The sequence below is a fragment of the Berghia stephanieae genome, chromosome 7, assembly GCF_034508935.2.
Source record: "Berghia stephanieae isolate SIO BIC M18660-M18661 chromosome 7, UCSD_Bste_1.3, whole genome shotgun sequence".
In the NCBI taxonomy this organism is placed as follows: Eukaryota; Metazoa; Mollusca; class Gastropoda; order Nudibranchia; family Aeolidiidae; genus Berghia; species Berghia stephanieae.
The window spans coordinates 26,336,663-26,348,205 of NC_088366.1; the positions used below are offsets into that span (position 1 = coordinate 26,336,663).

General features: G+C 36.3%; 2 protein-coding genes across 4 annotated transcripts in view; one reads left to right on the plus strand and one right to left on the minus strand.

Moving 5' to 3' along the window:
- LOC144976963 (RAB11-binding protein RELCH homolog) overlaps positions 1-11,543 on the plus strand; it is a 191,635-nt gene that overhangs the window by 40,423 nt on the left and 139,669 nt on the right. The gene's annotated exons all lie outside the window — the stretch shown is intronic.
- The window catches only part of LOC144976965 (uncharacterized), a 94,215-nt gene continuing 90,770 nt past the window's right edge, over positions 8,099-11,543 (minus strand). The window contains exon 5 of the mRNA XM_078921617.1: positions 8,099-9,799. Coding sequence (XP_078777743.1) covers positions 8,602-9,799 — 1,198 coding nt within the window. The 3' untranslated portion in view covers positions 8,099-8,601. The remainder of the gene's footprint in view (positions 9,800-11,543) is intronic.

Below are 11,543 nucleotides of genomic sequence, written 5' to 3' on the forward strand. Positions count from 1 at the left end.
AACACGAACGTCTTTGGATAGATTTCACCTTTCCCCATACTTTTAGTAAATGAACATCGGACAGTTCATTTCAATGTCGAGATACATATATATTATTTAAGAAGTGCTCTAACGCCAGTTCTGGGATCGAAACCTTTGTTCGTTCTCTCTCTCTCTCTCTCTCAAAGCGTTATAGTAATTGATCTGTCTATCATTTTAGACATATATTATTTCCCTTCAATGAATTCATTGCTTTTTCTAGCATATTTCTATCGTTTTTGTTAGAGTAGATATATTTTTCCGCGTTAAATGTGCACTTTTTTTCTCTCAATCTTCCTCTTTTTTTCTCTCTCTTTTTGTTGTTGTTGGCTAATTGTACACTTTGTCACACGGCAATGATATGTATAACAATAATAATAATAATAATAATAATAATAATAATAATAATAATAATAATAATAATAATAATAATAATAATAATAATAATAATAATAATAATAATAATAATAAATAACGATAATGATAATAATAATAATAATAATAATAATAATAATAATAATAATAATAATAATAATAATAATAATAATAATAATAATAATGGTGATCATGATGATGACGATGATGGTGATAATAATAATAATAATATATAGCACTTGTATAGTGCATAACCGTGACTAGGTTATGCTCTATGCGCTTCACAGTTACAAGAATGACAATCTAAAATATCACTAACATTCACACACACACACACACACACACACACACACCACATACAAAACCATACACACTTTCAGTTATTACTAAAAAGAAATGCGTGTGCCCTTTTACCGGTCACATAACGACAGTCTGTCCATCATCCGATCATAATCAAATCGACTCTCTCTCTCTCTCACTATCTCTCTCTCTCTCTCTTTGTCTCACTCACACACATCCTCTCACACGCACTATACCCTCTCTCTCTCTCTCTCTCTCTCTCTCTCTCTCTCTCTCTCTCTCTTTCACACACACACACACACACACACACACACATTTTCTCTCTCTCTCTCTAAGGCACACACACACACACACACACACACGTACAATCTCTCTCTCTCTCTCTCTCTCTCTCTCTCTCTCTCTCTCTCTCTCTCTCTCTCAACTCTTCCTTTCCCTCTACGAATTAAAAATACTGTTAACCCCTTATAGCCTCAACCAAATGGCCTCTCTAGTTTGCTATGGTTTCACCTCATTCCTCTGTCTACATCTCCCAGAGCTCTCTTGGAAATACCGTTACACATTACGACATAAATATTCATACGAAATGTCGCCATAAACACGGTCCTCCGGTGCAAGCTATCTTTGTTTATTAGTTTGATTTCATTTTAGAATATTTACATTAATATTTATTCTCTCTCTCACTCTCTCTCTCCCTCCCTCTCTCTCTCTCTCTCTCTCTCTCTCTCTCTCTCTCTCTCTCTCGCAGGAACGGAATTGGAATTGACGCCACCCATCTCTTTTTTATTATATTTAGACGGCCATTTTAATTTTTGTAAATTATATCAATTAGTCTATAAACTAACGTTAAAGGTTACACATAGATGTGTCTGTTGGTACGTTGTTACCGGCTGGCGGATGTTGCGAATATTTTACCTAAACCCATAGCATTAATATCGTGAGCCAAAACCGAGCTTAAGCTTGAGCTTTTTTTTGTTTTTGTATATAGTGCTCTATCCACTAAACGTGGTCAAAGCGCTTTACAAAGAGACCCTGAAATGCAGCAAACACGTAACATGTAGAACGACACATGACGCCTGTTAAGCGATATTACAATTTTTTTCCGAGAGAGACAACGCTGTTAACGGCCAGGTACTCATTTTACACCTGAGTACGGTAAGAGATTATGAGCAAGAGCCTTATCCAAGTACTAAACTACGCGCCATATAGACCATAAGACTATGCACTATATAGACCGATATATAATACCATAATATAGCCGCAAATGACACTAAAAAAAATATACAAAAACTACAGACTTAAAAGAGGGAATTTTGTATTTATTTTGAGTCTGGGATCGTTCTTTAAAACCGTGCCTTACGGTATTTACATGTCTACACACCACCAGTCGCTCGTGCTAGATGGAATTTTTTTTTTTTTTTTTTTTTAATTTTTGATTGGTTTATTTAATGAATATTTATGAAGTCAGAATTGCAATCATAATTGATTTTGGAACACAAGGAATACGCCGACGTACGAATTGGCCAAGATACCATCGGCAGCTGCTGCTCTGCTGGTGCGCATGTCCATGTCGTCCTTTGCCAAAATAGCTTTAAAAAAAAAGAAGAGGAAATTTGGCCATTAAACTTTTTTTTCTTTTTCTCTCACTTATCTACAGGGTTGGAACGACCCCCATCTTGTTTAAAAGTCCGTAAATACTCACGTATGACAATCGGGCTTTTTTTTTTTTTAATCAAACATTTTCAGGATCAATCTAACTCTTAATCTGTGGAAATGAGGTGCAAGTTTTGTGGCCAAAATATAAGAAATAACAGCCAAAAAAAAAAAAAAAAAAAATAAAGAAAAAAAAAAAAAAAGAGCATTGTCTTTGTGCGACAGACATCTGCACATGATGTTATTGATTGACTGGGTTGTTATGCAACATTAAAAAAATATATATTATTGTTATCGACTACGTTCATAATATGTGCCCCATCGTCTTGCTGTGGTATCAAATCCAGACGGGAAAAAAGGAATCATCGCGTTGGAACAAAAAAGCAACAACAACAACAAAATTAAATCGATTTCTTTTTATATTGGGAGGTCTCCACTAAATGTACACGAAGCGCGCTAGAAGAGTCCAAAGCCACCGCTTTACTGCTGGTCTCTGATAAAACAAGTATTTAAAATTTTGGCCTGGAAACTCGTCCTTCAAATATCGATCCATTAAGATCACCTTCATCTTGCCAAAAAATCTCAAACCTGGGACTTGATACGAACTCGCAGGTTTGAGAATTTTTGGCAAGGCGAAGTCCATTTTAATTGATCTCTATTTGAAGGACGAGTTTTCTGGCCAAGATAAAGATATTCGTTTTTGGCACTACGGAAGTATACTTTGTATTATGTACGACGAGACTTAACGCCCATAAGGCGCATAATTTGCAATTTATAATGTTGACAGATTGGACTTTGTATTATGTAGGACGAGACTTAACGCCCATAAGGCGCATAATTTGCAATTTATAATTTTGACAGATTGGACTTTGTATTATGTAGGACGAGACTTAACGCCCATAAGGCGCATAATTTGCAATTTATAATGTTGACAGATTGGACTTTGTATTATGTAGGACGAGACTTAACGCCCATAAGGCGCATAATTTGCAATTTATAATGTTGACAGATTGGACTTTGTATTATGTAGGACGAGACTTAACGCCCATAAGGCGCATAATTTGCAATTTATAATGTTGGCAGATTGGACTTTGTATTATGTAGGACGAGACTTAACGCCCATAAGGCGCATAATTTGCAATTTATAATATTGACAGTTTGGACTTTGTATTATGTAGGACGAGACTTAACGCCCATAAGGCGCATAATTTGCAATTTATAATGTTGACAGATTGGACTTTGTATTATGTAGGACGAGACTTAACGCCCATAAGGCGCATAATTTGCAATTTATAATGTTGACAGATTGGACTTTGTATTATGTAGGACGAGACTTAACGCCCATAAGGCGCATAATTTGCAATTTATAATGTTGACAGATTGGACTTTGTATTATGTAGGACGAGACTTAACGCCCATAAGGCGCATAATATGCAGTTTATAATGTTGACAGATTGGACTTTGTATTATGTAGGACGAGACTTAACGCCCATAAGGCGCATAATTTGCAATTTATAATGTTGGCAGATTGGACTTTGTATTATGTAGGACGAGACTTAACGCCCATAAGGCGCATAATTTGCAATTTATAATGTTGACAGATTGGACTTTGTATTATGTAGGACGAGACTTAACGCCCATAAGCTGCATTATTTGCAGTTTATGATTTTGACAGATTGGTTTTGTTGTTATTTTTAGTTGTTTTTTTTTTTTACGGCACCTGCGACACTGTTAGGTCCATTTCAGCGTCAGTGAAAATGAAGGTGATAGACAAGAGACACCGCATAGGGACTAATTTTAATCCTGAGTATGATGCCGATGAGGGAATGTGAGTAGAGAGCTATTTTTCCCCAAGGACTCAACGTTGTGCCGTCCATAAAGGAACTCGTACTAGGGACCTGTATTTCAGAAACAGAGTGTCATTGCACTAAAAGATACCTTAGGGCTAACCCACACCGGAGACTGACTCCGACGACCCGCACTGCCGTCCTCCGGATAAAGACGTCGTGCACGGACAAAATAGTAAGAATAAAGAGAAGAGTCGCTTGACCTACCAAGCTCGAAAAAAAAAAAAAGACAGCGGACGTTGGGTGCTTGGTATGGGTAAATCTAACGGCTCTTCTCTTTATTCTTAGTATTTTGCCCGACGTCTTTATCCGGAAGACGGCACAGGACGGCAGTGCCGGTCGTCGGAGTCAGTCTCAGGTGCTATTTCTGTTTTCCAGCTTATTTTTTGTCTTTGTCTGGGAATGAGATTACTTGGCTTTGTCCTTTCCCTGGGAATGAGATTACTTGGCTTTGTCCTTTCCCTGGGCAGGATCCTTGGCGGGGAGGGAAACAGTCAAATGTGTAGTTAACGTTTTGGGAGATGATCTTTTTTTTTCTTGTAAATCATCTCTCTGTTATGTATTGTCGTTGTTTTTAATGTATTTGAGTGTGTTCCTCTCAGTCGGATCCTGTGGTTGTGTCTGCCCGAGACTTTTAGGTGATCTCAAACTAAGTACAATAACAATGTGCTCTCGGAACTCGCGTCTGTTCCCTATTTGTACGACTCTCCTCTGCTCTACTTTCCTCGTATGCTTTTGATTATAAATCTAGAATTATTTGACTACCCATTTTCGTCCTTTTACTGGCGCTGAAATGACCTAAATGTGTCGCAAGCACCGTAAAATCCGTAAAGAAACAAACATTTCCGTATTTGTAATAATTACTTTGTCACCAATCCAGGGACTGAATTGGGCGGCAAATACATTCACTCACTAGTCTAAAAGCCTTTGAATTCGAAAGTCAGTGTTGATCAGATTTACAATCTTACAAATTTAGAGACCCTCTTGCTTAGAGGTAAAGAGTGTGTTCCGATAGTCAATAATTATGGTAAAGCGCTGGCCTAAATTGGAAAGGGGTCGTTATCCATTCTGGGTGTGGTCGATATTTTTTCTAATACTTACTTCTTTCCGTGGTTAAGTTGCTCGCTTCGAACGAGAAAAAAAAGGCCCTCTCTGTGCGTAATAGGCTTCAACAGTCGTGACGTCACTTCCCTCGTAAGGACACATAGTAACTTAGTAACTGGTTCTAATTTATCGGAACAATGGCGGACGCCCTTATGAAATACATTTCCGACGAGCATAAAAGTGTATCCAGAGGAGAAAAACATTAAACATCTGATCATGTTTTGACTTTTATACATTCTGATCACATGACATGTGAAAAAAGTTCTAGCCAGCATTGAAGATTAAAAAGTAACGATTTTCTTTTTATAGAACCAAGCTGCTCGTTGCTGGGCGGACGTGACATCAGAGTATTGAATCCAATTGCTTAATTATTATCTTGTTCTCTGTGTTAAAAGTCCACTGACCCACCATGAAAAAAAAATTAAAAAATAACATTGTGATGCGCTTAGAGCAGGTTTTATTTACCATGATCATACAATGAGCCTCTATAATTATTGTATCTTAAAAAAAAACATAGTGAAATGAGAACTCGATGCATTATTCATAATATATCCATTTTCATAATACATAATTTATTCATTCTATCTGATAAAGAACAATGATATTATAAGTACAGTATCGTATATAAATTTCCAATTCATAGGACGTCATGTGATTAAACATGAGAGCTTTCGCCTCTTAGATGTATTATGTCAGGATGAAGCATATTTTGATATACATACATATATTTTTTTTAAATGAGATTTTATATGGCGCAATATCCACTAAACGTGCTCAAAGCACTTTACAAGGGGTCCCTGGATAACAGCAACACTGAACATGTAGGACGGGACATGATCTTCCCGCGCATGTCTTTTTGTCCCTTAATTGAACTCTGTGAGCGGAATTCGCCAAATGCATTTTAATATTATTTGTCCCTTAATAGGCTTCTTCGAAGCGGAATTCGCCAACTGCATTTAATATTTTGTTTTAGTGTTAGGCGATTTTACATTTTTTTTTCGGACAGAGACAACGCTGTTATCGGCCAGATACTCATTTTACACCTGAGTACGGTGAAAGAATAGGTGAGTAAAGAGAGTTTTCCAAGGACTCAACTATACGCCGAGCGAGGCTCGAACCCAGTACCTTCCGATCCAAAAGCGAGTGTCAAATCGCAAGACCACATAGCGCACATTTGAAATTGAAATTCATTCTAGACAAACATAATATGAAACATGTAAACAATTAATTTATAACCTTGATTGAGATACTATATGAGCTGTCTTAGGTACCGTTTAAACCTGAAACAAAACCAAGCATAAAAAAAATTAATAATAATAAGATCTCTTTACAAAAATCATTTTTATTATCCCAATTTTAAAAAAGGCAAAGAGAAACAGCAAACAAACAAACAAACAAAAATCCCAAACACCAAAAAAAAAAAAAAAAAAAAAAAAAAAAAAAAACAACAACAAAAAACAAACAATGCAAAAAACAAAAACAAAACAAGAACAACATAAAAACCAAATTTATAAATCCTATTTTAAAAAATGCAAAGTAAAAAAACCCCAAACAAAAAAGTAAAGATAAAAAACAAAACAAAAAAAAAAAAACAAACTAAAAAGTAAAGACAAGAAACAATAAAAAGCAAAATCCCCCCCCCCCCCCCCTCCCATGGCCGTACTTTGAACTCGACTCACTGTTCATTCACTTTCTTTTCGTGATTGTCGTGTAACTTGTGACGTAATTTTTTGGCCAGTATTAGGCATTACGTTTATTGATGAAGGCAACGCTGATAAACTCTGAAAAAACCCAGATACAAAGACCCCCCCCCCCCCCCCCCAAAAAAAAAAAAAAAAAAAAACCAAAAAAAAACAAAAAAAAACAAAACAAAACAAAAACAACAAACAAAAAAAAAAACAAAAAAAAACAAACAAACAAGTAAACACGTAGGTTTAAAAAAAACAACTTTGGCCAGAAAACTCGTTCTTCAAATATCGATCGTTAAAACTATTGTCATCTTGGCAAATACTCTCAAACCAAGGACTTCGCGAAGTCGGTCGATAATCGAAGGACGAGTTTTCTGGCCAAAATTTTAAACACGTCTTTTTTAAAGCGTACAACAGTAGGATAGACGTCTATAATGGTCCTGACGATGATGAAGTTACGCAATTTTATTTATTAAGTTTATCTCTTTTCAGTCTCTTAGCCAATTCACAACTATCTATATATTTCAAATCACAAAAATTGCACGTAATAATAACACACTTCAATACATAATCAAATAATTCATATATTTCTGTTTATATAGGTCTTTTTTTCTCTAAAAGTCTTTTTTCTCCACTTCTGCCTCCTTCGGTGTAATCCATAAACACCTCCATAATCTCTTGCCCGTATTGTGCTAACGGAAAAATTATGTCATCATGTTGACATATCTTCAAGGATAACCACCGATGTCATGAGACTTGTTTGTGTAGACGGTTTTTTTCAAAATTATCATTCATTCTGATTGTCTACATTATTATTATGCTTTCTCTTGGATTTGTCTTTTGTGTTTGTTCTCAAACTTGTTTGCCGATCATTTGTTCAAAATACACATTGTTAACAGTCACTATGTTTCTCCCAGCTTTCATCTTTTGTATTGTTCTCGGACTTGGTTATGCTATTGGCTTGATCCAAATGATTTTTATTGTCATTTCTGTATTATAATAACTCTAACATTTCGTGCTTGCTCTTAGATCTGGTTCTGTTGATGGTCTGTTCAAACTGGTCATTTAATGATGTTCTCTGTATACTGTCAAGGCTTTCTATTTGTCTAGTAATTTTTCTTTCAGATTTGTAGTTATGGGTGGTTTTTTCGAAATAACCATTTCTGATTGTCTTGATATGAATATATTATTCACACGGCGGTCTCGGTTAAAAGTAGTCCATACTCACTTTGTTTGCAAGAATGTTTTCATTCTACCATCGTTCCTTATTCTTTTAACGTCAATTACCGATTCAACACTTGTCGAATAGCAGGTTCTGGTGGTTGCGATACAAGGTGTAGTAAGACGATGTGCCCAATTTACAGGTTCTTTTTTCCGCACTAATGTATAGTCCTGAGTCCTGTTAGTCGCGTCACGATGCAGGAAACCACCAGATGTTCCGCGCTTTCCAGAACGCTGCCTAAACGAGTGTTTGTGGTTGACGGTTCCAGGACACTGGGAAGCATGGGTTATTATTGTATATTGTCTCTCCTCGAAACCATAGGGTTTTATTTTTGGCCTACTTCTTGGCCTCATCACTTTGATACGAGACAATTTTAAATGTTTCGTCGTCAGCGTCAGACATCCGTTCCTGTACTTAGAAATGACGTTCTAGAATCGTCGACTGAGTGGTTTTCTACAGCAGCAGTCACAGCCATTCTGTTGTTATCCGTCCCACCATTACTACTACGGGACGTTCGACCACGGAAACCATTACCGGAAATACTCCCATTATCACCCGTCGTGTAATTCGATTCCATGATGTCGTCGTCTATAGAATCCAACAAACGGTGAGAATTTGAATGATTTGAGTCATTTACTAAGAGTTTTAATTGTTGACAGCTGTCGCCATCAATATCACCACCAGAAGCAGCGCCACCACCACCACCACGCACACTGCTATCGTTAACACTACAATTACTTCCCAATTTGGAATTGTTGGATTTCCACATATCCTTCCTATTTTTCTTACCAGAACGCGACATCTTACGATAAAGGCTTATAACGGTTCTCTTGCACCATAAGAACCCGTCTTTCAGAGTTTGTCTGAACGTGCTGCTGTAGACTAAATACGGAATCGGTTTCAGAGTGTAGAAGATGAACATGAAAACCATGTGTAGATGTCTCATGAGCCCGACGGACAGTTTGAAGCTGGCCTGCCCGTCGCAGTCTAAAATGAGGTGCCCCTTTACGAACAGGAACTCCACTACAAGCAGAGCGAGCTTGAAAAGTGTCAAACACATGAAGATGACGCAGATTATCAAGCAGATCACTCGGAAATCTTTTATTGTCTTGAGTTCCATGAAATATTTCGTCAACTCTTCCTCGAGATTTTTCTCGTCGCTGGATTTTCTATTTATCATCGTTCCGGCCGTGATGAAGAAACAAATCGATACGAAGAGAAGAGGAAGCAAGAGTTCAACCGTATTGGTCAACATGGGCCATATCATGTCTCTAAATTCCGTGGAGAATTCTTCCGTGTAAGTGCAGCCAACGTCGGGACGCGGCACGCCCCATGTCCAGAAATGATTGATGTCCAAGCAGAAGATTAGAATGACCAGCAGCATCAGGACGTTTCGGGCTCGTTCCATGGTGCAGACGACATAGGTCTTGCGGGGCCACGTGGTGGATATCATGAGCTCCATGGAGACGGCGACGACGAGCCAAGGGCTCATATGTTTCATGAACATGAAGATGAAATGGTACGTCTTGCATAGGGCGTCTGATGCGTTCATGATTTGGGCGCTGAGCGAGCGTTCTGCGATTTGTAGGTACCTGTGGATGCGAAAGTGCGAAATGCTTGTTAATGCGTTTGGTTTTGTTGTTGTTGTTTGTTTTGTTTTGTTTTTATTTACTTTTGTTTTTAAACATGGGCTGCTGTTATTGACATGAATAATTGACATATGATATATTTAGGAAGACAGGAATGATGGATAGATAAATGAATTGGTAAATGGATGAAGTGATGGATTAACAACATATTTGAAGAATTAATGTCCGTTTAGGTAAAGGACATTTCCTCATGGGAATTTTGCACAAAGAACTTCACAACGCTTCTTTTATTTCCCCAGCAGGCTATAAGGTGTCAAATTTCCATTTCTTACAGTAGAAGTCACACGTTAGTCCTGTTTTTTTGCACTGACACTTTTACAATATCCGTTACTGACTATGGCGAGTTACTTATTTACACCTGAATAGAGTGGGTTAGCTTATGCATAGTACGAACACAACACCGGTGCTTTTTGCAATCATTACCACCCTTCAGGTCACTGAGCCTGTTTAATGTTATTTGAATTTATAACAGGACGAGAGACAGCCTACCACTGAGGCACTGACGAAGGATGGATGTTTTCTTTTTTTTTTTTTTTTTTTTAAATAAATGGATGGGTGACTCAGTTTTGTCTATACTTTATACCTTTCTCTATGTCAACGAAAACAGAGAGACACCGAAAATCTTTTCTGCCGTCCAGTATTAGGCTTTATAACAACAAGCAATAATCATTTTATATAATTATTTCGCATTTTTACTTTCAAAAAATGTAAATATTAATTTATTAATTTATTTGTTTTGCAATCTTTTCAATTTTCAATTTATAGAGACAGTTTTAACTATTTTACAGTGTTGAAATTATTCATATTATAAGGCGCAGCTCTGGTTAACGAGCTGCTCCTTGTTTATATATACATCCTATTTCCATTGTATTTTTATCTTATTGTGTAAATTGTAACACGTCTGTACAAAAAAATTCCTTTTTGGGATGCAATAAAGTATTATTATTATTATTATTATTATTATTATTATTATATTATTATTATTATTATTATTATTATTATTATTATTATTATTATTATTATTATTATTATTATTATTATTATTATTATTATTATATTATTATTATTATTTTATTATTATTATTATTATTATTATTATTATTATTATTATTATATTATTATTATTATTATATTATTATTATTATTATTATTATTATTATTATTATTATTATTTACAACTTTCATAAACAAAGCAGCGTGTTTACATTTATTTAGAAATATCCAATCTTTGGATAGTAACACATCATGAATATAGATCGCTCCCATTACTCTTGTCTCTATAAGATTTTTGATCTCCTGCGTTTGAAATTTCAACACGTTCTCAAATGCCGCGCGCAGCAAGACATTGGGAACTCGCATATGGAACGATTTCGGAATAGGCTTCAACAGTCGTGGCGTGGCGTCACTTCCCTCGTAATGACGCATCGTAACTTAGTAACTGGTTCTAAACTATCGGAACAATGGCGGGCTCCTTTATGAAATGCTTCTCCGACGAGCATAAAAGTGTATCCAGAAGAGAAAAACATTATAAATCTGATCATGTTTTGACTTTTATCTATTCTGATCACATGACTTGTGAAAAAGTTCTAGCCAGCATGAAGAATAAAAAGTACCGATTTTCTTTGTTTAGAATCCATCAAGCTGCTCGTTGCTGGGCGGGCGTGACATCAGACTATTGAATCCAATT